The 21,907-nt window shown below is 45.1% G+C and overlaps 2 protein-coding genes across 15 annotated transcripts in view; one reads left to right on the top strand and one right to left on the bottom strand.

Moving 5' to 3' along the window:
• RUFY1 (RUN and FYVE domain containing 1) overlaps window positions 1-11,892 on the top strand; it is a 58,575-nt gene extending 46,683 nt beyond the window's left edge. For 2 of the 4 annotated variants that reach the window (XM_007169866.3, XM_007169863.2), the window contains exons 13-18: window positions 1,293-1,412; window positions 2,099-2,228; window positions 3,934-4,028; window positions 7,055-7,103; window positions 8,837-8,914; window positions 10,020-11,886. In XM_007169866.3, coding sequence (XP_007169928.2) covers window positions 1,293-1,412; window positions 2,099-2,228; window positions 3,934-4,028; window positions 7,055-7,103; window positions 8,837-8,914; window positions 10,020-10,166 — 619 coding nt within the window. In that variant the 3' untranslated portion in view covers window positions 10,167-11,886. Of the gene's footprint in view, window positions 1-1,292; window positions 1,413-2,098; window positions 2,229-3,933; window positions 4,029-7,054; window positions 7,104-8,836; window positions 8,915-10,019 lie in introns of all 4 variants that reach the window. The other 2 variants (XM_057539553.1, XM_057539560.1) reach the window with 2 other exon arrangements.
• A 488-nt stretch (window positions 11,893-12,380) lies between these two features.
• HNRNPH1 (heterogeneous nuclear ribonucleoprotein H1) lies at window positions 12,381-21,556 on the bottom strand. 11 transcript variants are annotated; one of them, XM_007169867.2, is made up of 13 exons: window positions 21,450-21,556; window positions 20,836-20,964; window positions 19,377-19,532; window positions 19,024-19,167; window positions 17,396-17,534; window positions 16,261-16,439; window positions 16,110-16,181; window positions 15,921-16,054; window positions 15,640-15,775; window positions 15,178-15,237; window positions 14,997-15,086; window positions 14,240-14,332; window positions 12,381-13,136 (listed from the first exon to the last, which is right to left on the bottom strand). In XM_007169867.2, the coding sequence occupies exons 2-13, from the start codon at window positions 20,930-20,932 to the stop codon at window positions 13,018-13,020; spliced, it is 1,419 nt and encodes a 472-aa protein (XP_007169929.2). In that variant the 5' UTR covers window positions 20,933-20,964; window positions 21,450-21,556; the 3' UTR covers window positions 12,381-13,017. The 11 variants fall into 11 exon arrangements, with proteins under 11 accessions (XP_007169929.2, XP_057395583.1, XP_028019246.2 ...); XM_057539600.1 differs by lacking the exon at window positions 21,450-21,556 and adding an exon at window positions 13,734-13,783 and having other exon boundaries at window positions 15,027-15,086; window positions 20,836-20,989; XM_028163445.2 differs by lacking the exon at window positions 21,450-21,556 and adding an exon at window positions 13,734-13,783 and having other exon boundaries at window positions 15,921-16,033; window positions 20,836-20,989.
• Window positions 21,557-21,907: the final 351 nt, after the last annotated feature.

The following is a 21,907-nucleotide window of genomic DNA, read 5'->3' as shown; positions in this document are numbered from 1 at the left end:
CTGAGCCTGCGCATCTGGAGCCTGTGCTCCGCAACAAGAGAGGCCGCGACAGTGAGAGGCCCGCGCATCGCGATGAAGAGTGGCCCCCGCTTGCCGCAACTAGAGAAAGCCCTCGCACAGAAACGAAGACCCAACTCAGCCAAAAATAAATAATAAATAAATTTAAAAAAAAAAAAAAAAAACAATACTCGAGTTAAAAAAAAAAAAAAGATGTTCAGCATCATTAGCCATTAGGGAAGTGCATGTTAAAATCACAATGAGATGCCACTGCACACCTACTTTTTTTTTTTTTTTTTTTTTTTTTATGGCTGTGTTGGGTCTTCGTTTCTGTGCGAGGGCTTTCTCTAGTTGCGGCAAGTGGGGACCACTCTTAATCGCGGTGCGCAGGCCTCTCATTATCGCAGCCTCTTTTGTTGCGGAGCACAGGCTCCAGACGCGCAGGCTCAGTAATTGTGGCTCACGGGCCTAGTTGCTCCGCGGCATGTGGAATCTTCCCAGACCAGGGCTCGAACCCGTGTCCCCTGCATTGGCAGGCAGATTCTCAACCACTGCGCCACCAGGGAAGCCCGAGAACAGCTACATATTTTTTTAATGACAGTACCAGGTGCTGGAGAGGCTACAAAGCAACTGGAACACTCATACATTACCAGTGGGAATGCAGAATGGTACAACCACTTTGGAGAACAGTTTCTTAAAAAGCCAAACATACTCTTACCATATGACCCAATAATCCCACTCCTGGCTGTTTGCCCACAAGAAATAAAAACTCATGTTCACACAAAAACCTGTACACAAATGCTTATAGCAGCTCTGTTCATAATTGCCAAAAACTAAAAGCAGCTCAGATATCTTTCATCAAATGAATGGATAAACTGGTACATCTATGCAATGAAATTCTACTCAGCCATAAAAAGGAATGACCACTGATACACACAAAAACTTGATTGATCGCAAAGATATGCTGAAAGAAGCCAGTCTCAAAAGGTTATATGAAGTATAATTTCATGTATATGACATTAGGGGTGGAGAGAAGGTGTGACTCAGAGGAGCAGTGCCAAGGTGTTTTGTGGGGTGATGGAACTATTCTGTATCACCTGGTAGAATGGATTGTGGTAATGGTTACATGAATTTATGCCTGTGCTAAAACTCCAGGAGCTATTCACAAAAAGGAGTCAATTTCACCACATATTAATTTTTAAATGTAAAAGAAAGCCGGCAAGAATATGCAAAAATTGTATGGTAAATGTGAGGATTGATCCTTTCCTTACAAAGATTTGGTTCATTTGGTCTAGGTTACAGCACTCAGAGAGGGCGAGGCAGGGGGCCGAGGAGCGGAGCCACAAGCTGCAGCAGGAGCTCGGCGGGAGGAGCAGCGCTTTGCAGCAGCAGCTCTCCCAGCTGCACGAGCAGTGGTAGGAGCCCTGGCGGCAGCAGGTGGCCGAGTGGTGCGGGAAGGACTGGGAAGGCCATCTCCCAACTGGGGCAGACAGTGTCCCAATGTCCACTTCAGAGGTGGCCCCTGCAAGGCTAGGATTCAGATGAGAGAAGAGATGTCTATGCCCTGTTTCACGAATGAGAAAAACGATTGCAGGGGGTTCAGTATAGTCCCCAGGGCTACTCAGCTGGTGAGAAGGGCATCAGGATTTAGCTGCGGTTCACTTCCTACCCCTCTGTAGCTTTCTCTTTGCCCCCAACCCCCCAATATCCTCCATTGTCAGCTGGCTCTGGGTTGGAAAAAGCAGGATAAATGTTGCAGAATAAATGCCTCTTTTCCTCAGGTCTCCATCTCAGTAGAGGGTTCTGTGTGTGTGACCCCAAGTGTTAGAGCTCTTTTCCTCCCTCTCCCTTCGCCTAACTGTCAAGTGTGTGCCTGTGCCTGCTTTCCATGACATGTTCCTGGTCTTTCCTGTGGAGGTGCAGATGGCCCTGCGGGAGAGGGAGCCTTATTTCCATGCTTCGTTGAAAGGTCTAGATGCTCACGTGGCAATTCAGATTCCTGTGAACCCCGCATTTCTTGAGTGGTGACCTGGGTTGTGGATTGTGGACCTCCATGAAAACCTCTCATTGAGACTAACTCAAGTTCATTTTGCGAAAACAGCTCAAGTCTAGAGAAAGAGCTGAAATCAGAAAAAGAGCAAAGACAGGCTCTTCAGCGAGAATTACAGCATGAGAAAGACACTTCCTCTCTACTCCGAGCAGAGCTACAGCAAGTAGAAGGATTAAAAAAGGTAAGGCAGCCTGTCTTGGGGAGAAAAAGAGCCTCTGGCATCTCCAGAAACTCCTGCTCAGGAGCCTCCCATTGGGCAAGTGAGCCACACGCACGACTCGTGAATCCGCAGCTGCAGGGCCAGTCCCCGCTGTGTGCCAGCCGGCTCCGGGCCTGGGACACTGTTCCCACATCTGCTCTAGGAGGAAAAGGCAAAGACGCATCATAATCCAGTGAGCAAACCAGAGAGACTTGGTAACGAGGACAGTGAAGAGAGTAAACCAGGAAAATGTCCCCACACTGGCGTGGCGGGTGGCCTGGGAAGAGAGTGACAGTTAAGCAGACAATTGAATGCTGAACAAGGGCCAGCCATGCAGAGCCACCAGGAAGTGTGAGGGTCTGTCGCAGCAAAGGAGCAGAAAGAAGGGCTGTGTGGCTGAGGTGTGATAGCAGAGGAAGGAGGGCTTGAACGGAGGCCTCAGGCGGCCTTCCTGCACCACACCTTCCCTGGAGGAGGATCCCTGCAGCGGGGGCAGTTCCCAGACCTAGATTTTGTCTTGTTGAGCACGGTAATGGGTACCGCTGCAATCTGAGAGAAAGGCGCTTTGATTTCCATTGGAAAGTACCTAGAGCCCCTCATGGGAGAGCCTGCTAGGCCCAGCGTGGGGATTGCTAGGGAGGGGAGAGCTTCCTCAAGAGCCACTCCGGCTCAGAGGTGGGAGGAGAGGACTTCTAGAAAGTTCTGCTGGATGATGGAACATGCCCCCTTTACTTCAGAATACTTTGATCTAAGATTTGAATTACACACACCCCTGCAAAAGAAACAAAATAATGTGTCTAACATCACTGGGAAGCCTCAGCATGCCCTTGTGAGCCTGTGTTAATAGGCTCTGGAGCACAGGGCCCAGGAGCGGCTAAGGGGGAACGGCCACCACTCAGGCCTAAGCCCTGCTGCTGCCCTGGGGTCAGCCCTGAAAACCCAAGTTACTCTTCTGGGTCTTCGTCTCTGCCCTTGACAGCCTGTGTCCTCAAGGCGTGCTGGCCCCAGATTACAAACAGTCATCAGCATCATCCCCAGCGAGTTTCACTCCATGGCTCGGGGCCCCCAGAAGGGCTTGCCACTCTCGGGGCCATGAAAGAGATCCCAGATCTTGGCCTTCATCAGCCTTGCTCATTCATTCTCAGGAAATTTTGACCAGCCCTTTCCGAAAAACAGTTTATTCCTAAACTAGCTTGCCCTGATGCAAATCTGTCTTTTCATAGAAACTCAGACAAAGCCTTTTTTGCACTGTGAGGGTCTGTTTTGAACGTTTCTCGCCCCATGTCACTGTGTGCACTGCAGAGCCACTCCTGAAGCGCTCACCTTCCAGTTGCCCATTCTGGTGAAACATGAGGGAACCCATGAAATAACCCTGTCTTGAAGAAGGTTAATACAACAAAACTGTTTCTTGCTCTTGAAAAACATTCCAGGGACTTCCCTGGCTGTCCAGTGATTAAGACTTGGCGCTTCCACTGCAGGGGGCACAGGTTCGATCCCTGATCAGGGAACGAAGATCCTGCATGCCTTGTGGCGTGGCCAAAAAAAAAACCAAAACACAACAGAAAAAAAAAAACGAAAAACATTGCAACCTGCTTGTCACTATTATTACTAAACCTTAAAAAAAAAAAAAAAAAAAAAAAAAAACGACTTTCAAGTCTGTGTCAAGCACCTGGTTTGTTCATTTTAGGAGCTGCGGGAGCTCCAGGATGAGAAGACAGAGTTACAGAAGGTTTGTGACGAGCAGGAACAAGCCCTCCAGGAAATGGGTCTGCACCTCAGCCAGTAAGAACCCCACTCCCTTTGTCTGCCGCCTCCATTAGGGCCACTAGGCCTCCCTCCCCCTGGAGAGTCACACCAGCCTGCCCACTGCATCACTCAAGCCCCAAACCTGTGTCCTCTTGTTAGAGGAGGGAAGGCCAGTCGGGGAGGCCTGCCAGCTATTCAAGGGTGACCCCCACCACCAAACCCAGGAAGTCAGGCCTCAGGGACGCAGCACCGGTTTGGGTTAATTAATTCATCAAGAATATCCTTTGCTAGTGACTGGAACTCTCATGTTCACAAACTTAGTATCTGTGTCCCAAGGGAACAAAACGGGTGATGAGAGGGTTATGTTTGGCTCCAGAGGGAGGACTATGGCTTGAGAATGTAAGCCTGCCACAGTGCAAGTATGGTGACTGCTGAACCTCTCTTGAGACTGGATACTCACATCTAGCAGAGTCTGTCTGTCTGTCTCCAATGGGTGATGCTGAAGGAGTGTAGACCCTGCTGGTTCTGTCTCCCCTTCGACTTGACAGCCGTCCTTCCTGGTGTGCCAGTCCTGCCAGGTTGCTCTGGACAGTCTGATAGGTCACACTGCAGATTGTGGAACTTGCCCGTTTGTGTGACGATTGCATTTTTAAACCCAGTGTGTAGCTTTTTCTCTTCGAGTCAGGACTCTTGGTTGCCAATGACAGATATCCAACTCACACTGGCTTGCTTAACCAAAAAAAAATCATCAGGAATCAGTCTCTACCTCCAGCTCTGTCTGTCACTTACCTCACAGGTGGGTCTGGCCCCCACGGGGGCAGGGTGGCACCCAGCAGGATTGTCCGTCAGAGAAGCGAAAGTTCCTCTTCCCCCATCACTCACACAGAGACCCCAGGTTGACTCACTGCTCCCACCTGAGTCCTGATGCAGGCACAGTGAGCAGCACAGCCCGGGCTCAGGCCCAGTGCAGAAGACACTGTGACCAGAAAAGGTCCAGAGATGGGAACTAACGTGAGGATAAACCAGAAACACACTAAAGTAGTCCACACATGTGCACAACCTTAGGATTCTTCTGTCTGGAAAACTGGAAGGTTTCAAGCAGTGCTCTGGGCTGGCCCACAAAAGTATGAAGAAAAACAAGAAAGGAAAATGTTATGACTCTGGTGGGAATGTGGTCTTCTCAGTAGTCTGACGTGAAGATGCTGCCCATTCGCCATCCTCTCCCACTCACCATATCTTTCTAGGTCAGCTCAGGGCTGCTGGTCCCTTGTGCTCTGAGGGCTGCCTGCCACCTCTCAGGCCGAGTGCCCTGTGCTGCTGCCCCCACCGTGGGGAGAGCTCCCGGAGAGCGGGCAAGGCCAGGAGTCAACCCCACACTCAGAGCACAGGCCAGCTCTGAGGGCGTCCCTGAGACTAATGAGAACCAGATGTGGAGGCTGGCGTGGTGCTGGCTTCTTGGATTTGCAGTGGTGTTTAGACAGACGGATAGGGAGGTGTCCTCGGGGTGCCCTCCCCCCTTCTCAGGTGGCTAGCCCCACCTTTTCTCCTGCCTGTCCTCTTCATGTTGGACAGACAGCAAACAGAGTTGGAGACACACTCCTTCCTAGTAGGCCCCAGGCCTCAGAAAAGCGGACAGGCTCTGGTCTTGAAAACGCACCCCTGCACTTGGCAGCCTCCCAGCACTGCTGCCTGACCCAGCTTCAGAATGTCCTTCCCAGCCGGGTTGTGTAGGTGTTGCCATGTCAGGGATACGTACCACGGCAAGGCTAGTGCTTTCTCCCCTCCTCCCTTCTTTTTGCAAGCCAACACCAGATGACAGAGAAGCCTGTTCTCAGATGCCTCCACCAACTACAGGCACAGCTGCCCAGTTTATCTCGGGAACATCTGGATTCTTTTCAAATTGTATTTCCCAGGAAAGTTCTTATATGTTGAGGCTGCCATCTTGACCTTGTCCATCCCAGGCAGCCTCTGGCCCTGTCAGCCCACTGGCCTATTTCTGCAGCCAGTCAGGGGACGGAAGGAGCACCTCCAAGCATTCCTGAAGGCCACAGGGTTTTTTCTTTTAAAGGCCTTGATTTTTGGTTTCCTAATCCTTCCCTAGAAGTCTAGCCTGTGTCTCAGAGGCCTGCCTCTCTGGCACTTAGATTAGGCTAATCCAGTGGCAGTTTAGGCTAATCTCAGCTTTTAAAAAAAGGCTTTGACAAATACATATGTTTCGTTTTATCTGGTTTAATTCTTCCAGTTTAGACAGTGTTCAGTCCTGTCTTTTATGTGGAGAACCAAGGAATTATTCTTGCAGTAACAAGAATGAAACAAGGGGACTTCCCTGGTGGCGCAGTTGTTAGGACTCTCAATGCCGGGAGCCCGGGTTCGATCCCTGGTCAAGGAACTAGATCCAGTATGCATGCCGCAACTAAGAGTTCGCGTGCCACAACTAAGGACCCCGCGAGCTGCAACTAAGGAGCCCACATGCTGCAACTAAGATCCGGTGCAACCAAATAAATAAATAAATATTTTAAAAAAGAATGGAACAAGAACAAACAATCATGCCCCCTGAGCCTGGCCATTCTAGACAGAGCAGGCAGCAGGAAAGGGGCTGGTGAGAGGCCTACAGATTCAGGTTCCTGCCATGGGGGAGCCCACGCCTGATACGGGAGCTCCCCCCTCCCCCACCCCGACTTAAAGCACATGTCACACTCAGGAATAGTTGCCCAGAGAAGCCAGAAACATGGGCTTTTATGAGATAATTCTCAATTTTTAAATGCTTGCAACTATTTCAAAGTCTTTTTAAATCCTTGCCAATTCAACAGTTTGTTCTTAGGCCAGATTCGGTCCGCAGGCTCAGCCTCAGACTGCACCAGACATGAGCCAATACAGTGAGATGACTCTGGGATTATAAAGAGGTGGAAAGAAATAATTTTACAATAACTCATATTATAACACTCCTCTCTTACAAGTCTTGTTGACTTCACAAAGCCAAAAAGTTTTTGTGGGTTTACTTCGAGTTTGAAAGCCCCTCTAGTGAGGCTATGAATCTCTTTCTCGCTCTTTTTTTTTTTAAGGTCAAAGCTGAAGATGGAAGACATCAAAGAAGTAAATAAGGCACTGAAGGTACTGGATTATTAATGTTATTAACATAAGAATCACTACTTGTAGCTATTAGTCAGCTCGTGCTAATATCCTAGCGTGCTCTTAGGTTTTCTCACAAAAATCAGGTGAGAATGTGTGGTTGATTGGTGGTTATTGTCACTTATTTACAGATAAGAAAATGCTGCTCAGAGCCATGTAACTTGGCTGAGATGACGATGCTGCAAGTGGCAGGGCGCAAGCTGGAACCGAGGTCCTCTGGTTCTGGTTTCTCTGCTGTCAGCTGTAGTTTGACATTAGGCCTAGATCATAGGTGCCCTAATGAAGGAAATGAAAAGTGACAGAAAGAGATCCAGGTTTTTTTTTTTTTTTAATAGTGACAGTAAGACCTTTCCCTCCAGGTGAGGGGCCAGAGGCCACACTGGCCCACTAAAGTGCCCTGTGCTATTTCTGGGAACCACTTAAGCCCTGAGCTGGGCCAAGTTTCTGGACCATTCTGGGGAGGGCAGAGTGGCACACACAGCTTAAGGAGAGCAGGAACATGTGGTCCAGGTGACCTCGTGCACTACCGAGCTGGCCTGCTGGGGCTGAGAGAGTGGAGAGGAGGGGGCAGGAGCTCCTAGCCTTCAGCCTCAGCTCTGCTGTAGCAGCACTGCACAAACACCCTCTTCACAAGGCACCCTCCAGCGTATGCTAGAGCAGAGATCCCAATGTCTCTGACTACCAGGGCACCTCAGGTCAGAAGCAGCAAATTGTCACAGCAACTAACAGCAGCCTGGACTTGTAGTTCACATCAGTTTGCTGTATCCTCCCTTGTAGACTGAAAGCTCCTTGGATGTCATTGCTGTGAGCTGTTTTATCTTTGTATCCCCTGCACTGCACAGAAGTGTTTGCACAAAATGTCAGCTGACAGTGCCAGAGGGAGGATAAAAATCATAAAATGGGACTCTAGAGCTGCGTGGAACTAGTGGACTCAAGGTTGAAAGCCCTGGGTGCGGTGCTGCAGCTCCCAATCATAAGGTCTGTCTGTGTCATCAGGAAAGTGATAGCCAACAAAAGCCAAGGAGCCATGAAAGTACACAGGGCCCTTGACCCCTGACCACCTCAGTCCCTGAGGCTGAATAAATCACATATCCTAGTTTTCCCTTAGAAAGACCTCCAAAAAGGCATCTCTCTAAGCCTCAGTTGGCTCCTGGGCAGAATGGAGACATCTGCCTCCCACGATGCCCTGAGGACTGGGGGCTCAGCGTGTTGTGGAGAAGGGCTTCCTGTCTCCACAGCACGTTGCCTTCTGTCTCACGGTGGGGACTGTTGTCACGGATTTTCTAGTCTGGCTGACAGCGTTTGCCCTTCTTCCTCCTGCCAGTTCAGGAGGCACTTTGGATAATGTCTCAGCCAGGGTTGGAGTTAACCAGATCCTGATTCTGGTTACCTCAGCCACAGGGCATTTATTGAAACGGGGTGGGTGAGTCTCAGGTTAACGGAAGGCTGGAGAATCTGGCTTGAGGACTGGGGGCAACCTGTAGAGAACAGGAAGCCAGAGGGCAGGCAGGCTGCAGCACATGAGCTCCAACTGTGGTCAGGGTGGGGGACAGTCCTGTGAGGCCACTTCTAGTGGAGAAGAGGCAGTCCCGCAAAAGCAAACCAGGTGCTATTAGGAAGGGACAGTGGATGCTGGGTTGAAGGATGAACACAGCTAAAGGTTCATCGGGAGCCAAGCCATAAAGTGGGATTCTGTGGTGTTCTTTCCTCCTCAGGGCCATACTTGGCTGAAAGACGATGAAGCCACGCACTGTAAGCAGTGTGAAAAGGAGTTTTCCATTTCCCGGAGAAAGGTATGTGGGGCTGCCCTCCACTCGCTCGCCCAGGCGCTGAGTTCGTGCCCTGCCTGGGCTCTCCTTCCTCTGGTTCTGGAAAAGGCCTGTGGGACTAGGCCCACTGCATTGTGTTCATGCTCACTGGTCTGCTGGCCCATGCAGACGACCTTCCAGCCTGCCCCCTTTCAGGGACCCCAGCCAGTAAGTTACAGGCCTTGTCTCCATCACAGTCCTCTCAATGATTTGGGAGTTCGGGCTGCTTGTTTGCAGAAATGGTCTAAGTGTGTACATCAACTGAAAATTCTTTGGGAGCAATAGGACCAAAATCTAAGTTAGGCAAAAACAGAATCTATGGGGAACCTATGGGCAATAAGTCTCAGGACAGGCATCCAGGTGGCACCAAAAGGTAACTGGCAATCTGGGCAGGGCACTTGCCCCGGATGAATGCCTGTGTAGCCTGCCTTCAGGTTCCGGGAACAGAAGGTCTTGGGCCCAGCCTTTGGTCCAGGGTTGACAGGGCCTTTATTGACCAGTGGGGCAGGATATAGATCTCACACAAAATACAGAGCCTTTACTAAGGCTCCCCACACTGAATGGCCCAGTTCAAGGTCCATTGTCTAGCCTGACTGTGGCAGTGGGGGGCAGTTGGCAGAAGTGATGTATAGAACCTGGAAGAGCAGGGGACACACATCCTTGTCTTGGTGTCTGCCATGTGCCCAAGGTTCATGGCAGCCCTGTTTACAAAAGCAAGATGCCCTTCTCAGGAGGGGCTGGCTAAAGAAACCTTGGGTCACCACCATGGAATGTAGCAATTGCAGAGAATGAACCCGGGCTCTTTAAGTAGCACAGACTACCAACTCAGTGAGTTAAGAGCTGTCAAGTCCAATAAAACACAAAGAAAAAGAACCTTAACTCACCCCTCCAAAACTCCATGGATTTTACAGGAACATAAATGTAGAAACAAGAGGTCTACAAGAACCCCTTCCAAATTGGTACATGCCTCACTGATACACGAGGGAGGAATTTTAAAGCATTAAACTTTTAAAGGTTGATAAACTAGAGCAGGTGTGCAGACCCAGGCAGCTCAGCGTGTTCTGAGCGTGAGCTCTTTTCCATCCTCTAGCACCACTGCCGAAACTGTGGCCACATCTTCTGCAACACGTGCTCCAGTAATGAGCTGGCCCTGCCCTCCTACCCCAAGCCAGTACGTGTGTGCGACAGCTGCCACACCCTGCTCCTTCAGCGCTGCTCCTCCTCCACCGGCTCCTAAGGTGGGGGCATCAGCAGGGCCTGCTTTCTGGACCAGTTGCCAGCCTGTCTTCATGGCCGTGGGCGGCCTCAGAACAGTGCCAAACTCTTTGGGTCTCGAGGTGGCCAGGGGCTTGGGAGGTTAGTTTCCCAAGAGAACAAGATCCTCGCCTGGGCTGCTGACACTCTGGAACACAGCACGCGGGACCAGAAGCTGCACTCCTCTCATTTCCAAATTGTATGGATTCAGCTCCTCTGGATTGAAATTCTTCTCCCTTGACACCACTGGCTTTGGTTCAGATATAACTTCATGATTTTGCTATTGTCATTTTTCAGTTTCCAAAGAATTAACCTATTTTGCAGCAGACCCACTAGTGTAGCGAGTAATCAATTCCCTTCCCTCCCCGCCACCCCAGCATGCCTTCCCTGCTTCAGAGTCAAGAAATCTGCTATTTCACACCCTTGTGAATATCCATCATTAGCCCTGCAATAAAATCATTTATTTTTCATAGTCAAGAAATTTGCTGTTTCACACTCTTGTGAATACCCATCATTAGCCCTGCAATAAAATCATTTTTCATTCTGGTGCAGAAAATGAAGGAGCTGTGTCAGCTTCACAGGATGCCCAGAGCAACCCCCATTTCAGGACTAGAGGCCCTTGGTGAGGGCGGCTGCATTCAAGGTGAAGACCTGAGCCTGCTGTGTTCTGGGGTGCAGGCTGCTCTGCCCAGTTGAGCCAAGGACAAGTTGGGCTGTTAAGTCCAACAAGCACAGAGAAAGTACCTGTCACCAAAGCCCAAAAGTTGTTCCCTTATATGTTTGGGTTGGCCAGAAAGTTCACTCGGGTTTTTCCTAACATCTTACAGAAAAACACGAATCTGTAATGGCCAGCCTCCAAAACTGTGCCCAGCTCCAAAGCTGCATTCATTCCAAACTGCAGATTTTCACAAGGTTCCAAATAACCACAATGTTTCTAGAGTTCTTTCAAGTTTCTAATTCTAGTCCCTTTTCTTCCTCCAATAAGGCATGTTTTTCAACAAAGATGTTCCTTGTGAAAAACTAGAGGACCAGGGGAAGGAACCCTCCTTGTGTCCAATTCCCCAGACATGGAGTAACTCTAATTAGATCTCAGGGGCAGCAGCTGAACACCAGTGTTCAACAGTGCCTCCCCAGAAAATTACCAAGTACAACACTTCTGTATCCCCAACCCAACTGAAGGTATGCACCCAGCCTTCAGAGAGCGTGTGGCAGGGCAGGCAGACTGCAGGGCCCTTCATGCATACCTTCCACAATGCTGCCATCTACAGTCTGTAAATTAACGACTATCATTCCAAGCAATTTTTCAGAGTATACTCACCATACTCACCTCACCCAAGAGGAAACCTTCAGCAGTCACAGCAAGTAAAAATGTACACACGTGGCTTCAAACAGCACAAGCCTATATTCACAGCTCTGATCCTTAATTCTAACCTCAATAGAGCCAACTTTTCCTATTAGAGGGATGATGAATGAGTGGCAATTCCCAAACTAGTGTTAAGTATCTGAAGGGAAACCTAGAACTACACTTGTAAGAACTGCTTACTTACTTTCCTAGCAAATGTCATTGAGTTCTCACCTACGATAATGGTTAATTACTGATTTAAACGAATCATTTGTTCTCCTAAAGTACAACTTGGTATTCTACTTCAGAAGCTTTGTAAATAAATGGAATAATGTCACTCTTAAGTAGACTTGATCTTGAGGAATGAGGCAAAAATAAAGGTTGAAACCTCAATGTGAAAGTCCTCTATGAGCTAGCTCCTTCTAGAAGATACCCCATATAAGCAAAATTCGGAAGATGCCACCAGACTAGGAAGGGCAGCTCTCGTCAGCCACCCCTCGCCTCTGGCACTTCCTCAGCCATGCTCAAAGACTTCCATGGACATGCATAGCATGCAGTGAGGAGACTTCTGCCTCCCCCTTGGCTTTGTGGAAGTGCTTAGCAAGTCAAAGGCAACTCAGATCAGATCCTGTGCAGCCAGGCCAGACATACAAGTCCTTCCACAGGGCCCCAGAGCTACATTTACCTTCAGTTGCACTGGAGGGAAGAGAGATCTGAAGACATCTACAAAACGGCCACAACTGCCGAGCCTGTCTGCCACAGCCAGAGACGTGGGCCACTGTTCACCTACGCCCCAGGCAGGAATAGATCACCAAGAAACAGTCCACATGACACTGAAGCACAGACAAGACAAAGTGCAGTTTTTAAAAGGAAGATTTATTCAACAAGTTTCACTTAGCGCAATACACCTAAAAGGAAAATCACAATACAATGAAAAGATTTAAATCAAGGCCTCAGAATTTCATACGAACACCAAGACCAAAATCCTAAAGTACTGGTATTGCGTCTCAAATTTTCCCCATTAACTTAAAAAAAAAGCTTAAACTTACGTGCCATAGAGGTTATTAAATGAAACTAGAATTAACAAACATGCCAAATGTTTCACTTTTAATTGTAGACACAGCTATATTGAGTTTTACAAAAAAGCATGTCTTTCAACAATGCATCCAACAGTGTTCAATGTAATGTGGTGTAAGCAACATTTAACATAATTCAACTGCTTTAACCTAAATACACCTACTGCTTAAGTACATCCTACAATATAACTAACGTGAGAAAAGCTGAAAATTATTTAACAGTAATAGATTACTCAACCTAGTCACATCCTAAATGAATGTTTGTGTTCAAAAATACTGAACCTTAAGTCTTTAAAACAATCCTGATTTCCACTTAGAGTAAGCATAAATCACAAGCTTGTAATGCAAAACTGTTAAAACTTAAGTTTTGTTTTTCTTTTAAAAAATGTTGACCAAGAGTCAGTGATCAGGATCAATTACATTCCCCATCCACCACTCATACTGGACATGCTAGATATCCCTCCCATTCCGTTCACTCCCATAGATGCTCGGCTTCCACTATTGTAGTAGCTGCTGTTCACTGCTCCTTGGCTGCCTGCAAAGAGATCAATTTGACAAGTCAGGATAAGTATCAGATTATCAGTCAACTAAAATATAGCATTCCAAGAAAAAGTTTAAAAAGTATACGAGTACAAATGGCTGCTGTCCAAGTGGCGAGAAGCATGTTTGGGAAAAGGGACTCGCGGCGCCAAACAAATCTCAATTAACCCCTTTTCTCTGCAGTACCAACTTGCCAGACTCTTGTGCTACCATTTAATTGGATGCTTCAGGATCAACGTGGAAAATTAAGTTTAAAGGAAAACTAGTGTTTTTCAAAAATTGCAAAATTACTTCATGTTGTTTTTAAAGCTAAACAAAGCATTTTAAAAAAAAAATTTACCATAAACATTCACAATGTGTCCATCGAATGGCATGTATGAATAGGGAGCACAGGGGCAATCTCTTGCTTTTCCTATTCATGGCGGGCAGGAAGTGAGACGACGAAGTTGGACTAAAGGCAACTCACTGTGCCCAAAATGGCAGCCTCCATGGAGTTAAATCAGAGCCATTGACTGCTATAGAAAGTGTTACTACAACATATCAGTATTTGCTATTGGGAATTTTAAATTATACTTTTTGAGAAAATATTTACCTATGCAATGTTTGATTGAAAATCACTGGAGTTTTCCTGTAAAACTTGGTCTGCAAAAGGATTTTGTAGGGTAAGACTATAATACCAAAATCACCATTCTTTAGACCAATTGAAAAAATTAATTAATAAAACCAATCCTAGGTTAACTGACTAGTAAATACGGTCCTAAACCCAACCACCATTCTATTATTTAAAATTCTCCCTCCATCTAAAATGGATTTATTGCTAACAAAAAGACAGAAAAAGTGAACAATTTTATTTAATGTTTTAACAAAGGAGGCAGATGTTTTCTGGCTCGACATTAAAGTTGCAATAATGACTATTTTGAATTCATACAATACTTCCCCCTCCCAATGATTGATTCTGAAAGTTAAGCTATTTGAACAGTTATATTAGGATCAAGAGCATACATTTAATAACCCAATTTCACCATAAAGGAGCCTGAATATTCCCAACTAAAGAAACCTGCCTGAAACTTATTCAAGTATATAAAAAAACACACTTACCATATCCACTCATGCTGCTCTGGCCACCATAGCCGCCTCCGTAACCACCACTCAGCTGCTGGCTGGCTGGGCCGCCATAACTGGACTGGTTTGCTGTTAAGTTAAGAGAACATTAGAACCTTGTTCCTTATGTAATGTGGTACCTGGTGGTACCGGGCTTGTAATTCTAAATCTATTATTTTCCAGTCTTGATCTTACATCACTATATATAACCCTCTGTGCCTCCTTCTGCCTATTGTCTATGACCAAACTACCTTTCTATCCATCATTTGAGCTAGTCAAACAGTTATAAACCACAAGGCCAACAGCATACACATCAGCAGTACTGAATCCACGTTTCCGTTAAGTAGAGGCATTTTGACAAGACCTTATGAAAATGCTTAACTGGATTTAGTGGGAATTTCCCCCATAATTTGATATATTAAGGGTAGGTCAATACACAGGTATCACTAAACACCTGATTATGCCCCAAGATTTATCTTGATCCTGTGCTTTTTGCTAAATATTACTTTTAGATTTATACTTCATATACAATTCAACTAGTTTCTTTCTGTAGTCCCCTCCCCCAAAAGTACTTCAAACTTGTTATCTAACAGTTTTATTTAACTCACAAGGATTTAAGGCACACATACTATTCAAATCAAAACTTTTCTTTGCCTGAATTATGCTAAACTCCTTATATATAAATTAACTTAACTTATAATTGACTTATATAGATATAAATGTTTTGGTTTTTAAAAAAACTAACGATATTTACACAAGCCCATGCCTCCCATCATTTGGCTACCATAAGCACCACCGCTTGCTCCTGCTGTAGAATTCAAGAAGAGTTCTACATATCTGTGTTCTGAAATGAGAGAAAAGGCATACAAGGTTAGCTTAAAAAAAGACACTAAAGTGATATTTACACAAACCCATGCCTCCTAGCATTTGGCTACCGTAAGCACCACCGCTTGCTCCTGCTGTAGAATTCAAGAAGAGTTCTACATATCTGTGTTCTGAAATGAGAAAAAAAAAGTTGAAAATGTTTGTTGGTGAAATAAAAGGATAAGCACTTTTAGTTCTTTTAAGTAGATCTGTGAACTATAAATACTTTTAGTAAAAAAAAAAAAATTCTAGCTGCTTCTTTCAGCTGATTAACTTCATGCAAGTTTCAAAAAGCAATCTTAAAACATTCATCTAAATTGCTTTAAGTCTGTCAATTAAGCATATACCTTAGTCAGTGTTATCACAAATTCTTTTTAATCATACTAACTTTAAAAATCCACGCACTTTTTAAACATCCCATAGAACCCTATTATTGAATTACAGATTTTTCTCATCCTTACTATTCCTTTATCGTAATCATTAGTCACACAACTACCTATAAAGAGACCTGAAGATCCTTAAATCACACTTACGCATATTTGCTTTGTCTTTTGACATAGCTGCCACAGCATCTTCATGAGTTGCGAACTCGACATCTGCTTCACCAGTTACTCTGCCATCGGGACCAATTTCAATATGTACTCTCACAGGGTTGAGTGGTGAAAAAAACTAAATATAAGGTATTTCAGAGAATCAAGTCAAATACTGTTACAGAAAACAAAATTTTAACATGCTGCTTCACTTAAGTAGAATAAGAACCATGTTTTTACTGTTATACTGAAATAGACAACTTATGAATTTATCCTACACTTACATTATAAATGTCGTTCTCAGTAGCTCTGTAAGGTAATCCCCGCATGTGTACACAGTGTCCTGTTGTGCTCTGGAAAGTAGAGCCACCATCCCCGTATCTGTGATCTGACATTCCTGAAAAACAATAATTGAGGTCTGGATGAACAAGAGTTAAGTATCCCTCAGATGAGAAATTCAATTCTTACCTTACCTCTTCCAAATCTATCTGACCCAAATCCATAGCCATCATTATAGCCATTATAATCATCATAGCCTCCATAACCTGAAAGGCAAGAAGTACAATCACTAAATGAAAAGTCACATAAAGAACAGACCTCGTGACACCTGCGCAATACACATACCTCCACCATAAGCACCACGCCTCATCCTTTCAAAGCCAGCTCCTCTTCCAATGCTGTTATACCCTCTGCCAGCCCCAGGTCTGTCATAGGGACCTGGCCGCTGCATGGCCATAAGTTTTCGTGGTGGATCATAGTGAGTTCTAACTTCAGCTCGACTGCTCTTAAAGATTTCGATATACCTAAAGCATTGTTCATGAGGAAAGGGAGTGGGGAAGGGAGAGAAAACATTAGTTCATTTCATACAGGTATTCAGTTACACAAGAAAACAATGTAGTCATAGCCATGAAACTGACTAATATTTAAAGCCAGATTTCTTATATTTGTATAGGCAATGACCAGAAATTCACTCAATTTTAAGATTTAATGTAAACTTTATAGAAAAAAAATTCACTCCTCTGAGGCAGAGAGCCCAACCTTAGGGGTAGAGAGGAGTACTGTAAATAAATGTCTTAGGAGGGAAAGAATTCCACTCAACTTTCAACATTTCATGTCTTAATAAATCCATTGGCATCATGTATAGCAAGTGAGCTAAAAAGCCAGTCTCCACCAACAGTCTAGCCCACACTACACATTTCCTTCTGCCAATAAATACCCCAGCCTATGCTTTTAGTAGGAATCAGCATAGGTAAGCGCATGCTTCAATGAAAAATAGTCACAAGCAAAGAGAATAAAACCTTTTGTGACAATTTCTTGAAAGCTATGCTTATTAATACATATGCAGAAAACATTTATACAGCAAGAAAGTTTGTTGCATTTCAACTTTAAAAACAAGATCAGAAAGTATCACATTTTCTTATGGTAATATTAATTTACTAGGTGGAATTATTACAGCTAAAGCCAGGTTTGCATTAACATTTTTAAAACCATAGTCTCTCAACTCCAGTGACTGGGGTTAATGAGGAATCCTACAAAATTGTAAAGCAGACCAAATTAACTGGGGACAATTTCAAAACCTAAAATTTAATCTGAAAGCACTATGGGACTTTGACATAGGAAAAGTTTGAAAACTGTGGCAAAACATCAAATAACTGGGACTAGGAATCAGATTTTCTTCCTTGATTCTAAGCAGAGAGAATATGGATTTAATTGTTTACCATAAGAAAAGTGACAAATCCAACCAACCATCCATCCCCACCTGTGCCCTATTCTTTCCTTGTGTTTCTTTAGAGCCTTTTCAGCTATTTCCTGTGAAGCAAACTGCACGAAGGCCTCCCCCGTACTCCTCCCCTGGAAGTCCACCGGCAATGTTATCCCATTTGGCACGATTTCCAACCCTTCAACCCAAGGACAAATAACCCCAGTAGGGGGGCAATATTAACATCACAAGCCCAGAAATGATTCTTCTTATAGCTTTAAATACACCAGAATTTTAACTTTAGGTGAACGGTATGCTTTCAACAAGTACTCTTTAAAAATTCATTGCAGTAATATGAAGTTCCATTATAACAAACTATTAACTCAATTCTTAACACACCCCATGACATGGTATGTAAGAAAAAACTTGCTGAACACAGGATGCATTAAGAATTCAACAATTAAGAACACTTATTTATCTATGCAACTTAATGTTGAAAATTATACAAGAATTTAACAAATTTTCAAGCATTAAAGACAACAGTTTTACTAAATTCAAGATACACCTTTTACCTCATTTCATATTGCAATGTTTTAAAGTTAGTGGAACTTCAGTTTTAAGAAATTACATATTTAAACATTTAATACACAAATTGAAACATTGTTTAGTCATATAATTGACAAACATACAATCTAAGCTTTCAACAAACAACTGATCTAACACAGCACAATCATGCACTCTTATGCTCTAATAGTAGTAAGATTCACTTCTGGAAATTCCGTCTATGAAAAATCCTTTCCGTGGAAACATTCCCAAGCTTACAAAAAGGACTTAAAGCACTTTCCTAGAAGATATGAAATTATGTTCATATTTAACGATGTTGACAGATAGCATTCAATTCTCACCAATTTAGACAAAAACAATAAAAACAGACTTGATTGCAAAAATTCTGGCAAAATATTAGGACTTGATATGTATCTAGTTAAGTCAAGATTTTAACACATACTACACTAAACCATGAAAGGATTTCTTGTTAATTCCAGTTTATCACAACATGAATATTAAGCAACAGTATTTAAAATATATGCTCTAACATTCTGCTAAACATTCAAATACTTTAGGCCCAAAACAATTTCAAAACACTTTCTGTACTTCAGATACTAAGACTACATTCAACCTACACTTATATTAGATTGACTTTCAGTAAGTTTAATTCCCTGGCTAAACCAATTGTTTCCGTAAATTTTTTTTTTTGTATAAACAGAATGAGATGATTAGAGAATTTCTGGTCCCATGACCCAGTGTCTCTTACAATATAGACACTTGCCATAAATTACAACAACCTAACATACTAATCTAATGTTAAGGGATCTTACCTTTAACTTGAAGTACTTAGCTGTACAGCAATGTGAGGAAAGTAGTTAAGTTGTTGAGGACAATCCTCAAAGATCTACTCTGAACTACAATACTAAATATAGGCAGTTAGCATTTTGGAAGTACTTAATTAATCCACCTTTAAGATGGGCTTAAATTATTTGAAGGTCTCCAGGAAGAAGAAAACATTAATTCATCTGCATATACTCACAACCTGTTTAAATATCTAAGCTACTCAACTTAAGGTCTATTCAATCACATGTTGCCAGAGGCTAGCCAGAACTCACTGCTCAGCAACAAACAGGACTACATACCTGAGAAGAACTGAACAATTTCTTCCTTGCTACATCCAAAGGGGAGTCCTCTAAGCCGTACAAAGCCATCATTGGCCGTGTCAGGACTATTTGGACCAGTATGCTTCAACACCCAATCCATTTCAACGTTGTTTGACTTGAATACTGAAAGAGGTGCTTAGAATTAGTCAACTTTGGAAAGTTAGAAAACCAAGTTCAGACTTCCTGGGTCTTTAGATAATCTAGGTAGAGCTGCCATAAACTCTTAGATGACCATTTCCATGCGGTCAAATACCTAAAATTCAGAAGGGGTAAGATAGATTTCTATTTGTTTAATGTTTTATTTACTGTTACTAGGGCAATGTAAATCAAACCTTCAACATATCTGTGTCCCATAGTTTCTCTGTCTTTTTTCAGGGCCAATTTGACTTCATCTTCTGATTCAAGTTCAACAAAAGCCTCGCCACTCGGTCTGCCTTCTCTGGTGTAGATGAAACGAATACCTTGAGCCCCATTTTGAATTTTGCAGTCTGGAAAGAAAACAACCGTTAATACAGAATTTAAAACTAAAAACCACCTCTGGGTGATGAAATGCCTATACACACCCCCACTACAAAGCAGACATTTGCAAAGCCTAAAATGAGCAAGGTATTACTAACTCCTAGGGTGTCTCAGTAATTAAGCAGTTTTCCTCTCATGACCAAACTTTCTTATTCCCTAGATATATTCCCAATCCATCAAGAAAATCCAGTATTCAAAGCACTTTCTTAATGAAGTTATCTCCAAGTCCTCACTATTCAAGTGTCCATTAATCATCCTTTTTATAACTCCTCAGTAAACTTTTAAGTCTGGACCTTGTGATTTTATGGCATTTTCTGAATAAATGTAGTTTGGAGTTTTGATTTGGGGTATCTGACAGTTTTACCTTACTAGCAGCAACATTACAATTTCTTGCTCGAATCCGAATTGCAGGGCCAATACTCACCTGAAAGGGGATCAATGTTACCAAGCTAAAATGCTCCAAGTTGCACAGCTGAAGCCAAACCCAGTCTTGCCCACTGCAAGGTGGCTTCCAGTGTACTTGGTTCTTGTTTTACAGGTCGTTTTCCGTTACACACGCTGAATTCAGATAGTAAGTCAATACTACAAATATCCTTCCAAAACCTGTAAATTTCTCCCAAATGTATCTTTCAATCTAATCTTACACTAATAATGAGAACAAGAACATTTGGCAGACATTATTCAGGAAACCTACATACCGGGGAAAAAACTACATAGGCAAGAAAACTTTCCTGGGCTTCAGTGTCCTCAACTGTAAAGTGAGCCAGATCAAGAACTATGAGAAATAGCTCTTCAGTTACAAAATCTTGATGAGGGAAATTGTCTGAAATTAAGAAATGACATTTTATCTTTCCAAAGTAGAATGCCCCTTTTCAAATAAACGCCAAAACTGGAAAGGTGTTATTATATTTGTTCAGCTGCTGGGCAAAGTTCTCAAGATTGAAGGGGAAATCCCATCTTTCCCCATTTATCCTTTCTAAAAGACATCCACAGAATGACTAGTACTTAAAGTAAAAAAAAAAAAAAAAAATCCGCCAGAGGGGCCGCATTCCCCCAAGAGGGCCGGGCGGGCGGGGCTTTCGCAATTTCCATTGCGTAACAGCGGCCGGCCGGGCGCGGGCAGGACAGTGAGAACCGCTGCCGCCCGCACCCCACCAGGGGGCGCCCTGGGCTCGGCCCCCCTACCCCCAACCCCGCCGCCGCCGCCGCCGCCGCCGCCTCCCCGCCCGCCCTGAAGCCCGGGCTGAACTCCCGCCTCCACTTCAGACTCACCAGAAAAAAACCGCTGCACTTCGTCGGCCGAGCAAGACCAAGGCAAGCCCCGGACCTTCACCACGAATCCCTCCCCGCCTTCCGTGCCCAACATCATCGTCTCTTACGGGGTCCTGGCGTCGAAACAGCCTGCAAGACGAAGCTGAGGATCAGACCTAAGAAATGTTAAAATTAATCAGCCCTCCAATCTCGAAACGCCCTGCCGGCCCGCGGCGCCTCCGTATAGGTCGAGCCCGTGCGGACGTTCCGACCCAGACGACTCCAACACCGAACGCCCAGTTGGCCAGCGGCCGGGTCCCCGAAGCCGCTCTGCGCACCAGGTACCAGTGCCCCAAGCCGAGGGGGCACCCGGCCTAGCGCCAGCGTGGAGGCAAGGAAATGGCGGCGACCGCTTCCGCTCCGCCTCCTCAGACATCTCACACAATAGAGTCGGCGCGGCCTGCAGGCCTCAGCGGCCCTGCCACGACTCGGCGAACCATTCCTGGTGTCTAACGGCAGCCCGCACCTTGCTAAAGCCCCCGCAGCCTCTACAGAGACCTTGGGACAAGCAATCCTCGCAAAACTGGCATCGTCGGGGACCGCTAGGTGGTAAATACGGAACACCAAACACTCACCTGCAAACACAACTTCGGCGCGGCTGCGAAGAAATGGCTAGCAGGCGCCTGCGCAACCTAAATAAGGCCCTTTGAACAAGCTCTGCGCACGCGCAGCTAGGTGCCCGCACCGCCCCCTTGCGTCACACAGAGCGCGGGCGCATGCGTAATATTATGAGCCGGCCCACCTCCCGCCAGTAAATTATTAGACGCATGCGTATTTGGGTCAGCCCCGCCCACCTCCTTAAACCCGCCGGGCTTTTTTGCGCCTGCGCCTTACCGCGATTATTCGAGCCTTAGCGGTTTGAGTTCCACGCGCATGCGTCTTCCTTCAAACCGTTTGCTCGACTTACCCGCCAGAAGGGGGAGGGGTATGGCGGCAATTAGTTCCCTACAGGAACCGTGCCGGGCTCTGGGTTGTGATGAGGTGTCCCTAGCCTATTATCCACAGTCCTAGCTGACCTGAAAGTACAAGCGCT

Source organism: Balaenoptera acutorostrata, chromosome 2 (genome assembly GCF_949987535.1).
Source record: "Balaenoptera acutorostrata chromosome 2, mBalAcu1.1, whole genome shotgun sequence".
Lineage (NCBI taxonomy): Eukaryota > Metazoa > Chordata > Mammalia > Artiodactyla > Balaenopteridae > Balaenoptera > Balaenoptera acutorostrata.
Note: the sequence above shows the minus strand (reverse complement) of the source record. Positions and strands in the feature narration are given on the sequence as shown.

What these genes read in the sequence shown, in the direction of transcription:
- HNRNPH1 (XM_007169867.2), bottom strand. Translation starts at nt 20,932, where the DNA reads ATGATGTTGGGCACGGAAGGCGGGGAGGGATTCGTGGTGAAGGTCCGG. An exon ending in AGTGCAGCGGTTTTTTTCTG is followed by an intron (nt 19,533 to 20,835) that starts GTGAGTCTGAAG and finishes TTTTCTTTCCAG; the next exon opens with ACTGCAAAATTCAAAATGGG. An exon ending in GATGGGAGGCATGGGCTTGT is followed by an intron (nt 14,333 to 14,996) that starts GTAAATATCGTT and finishes TTAACTTAACAG; the next exon opens with CAAACCAGTCCAGTTATGGC.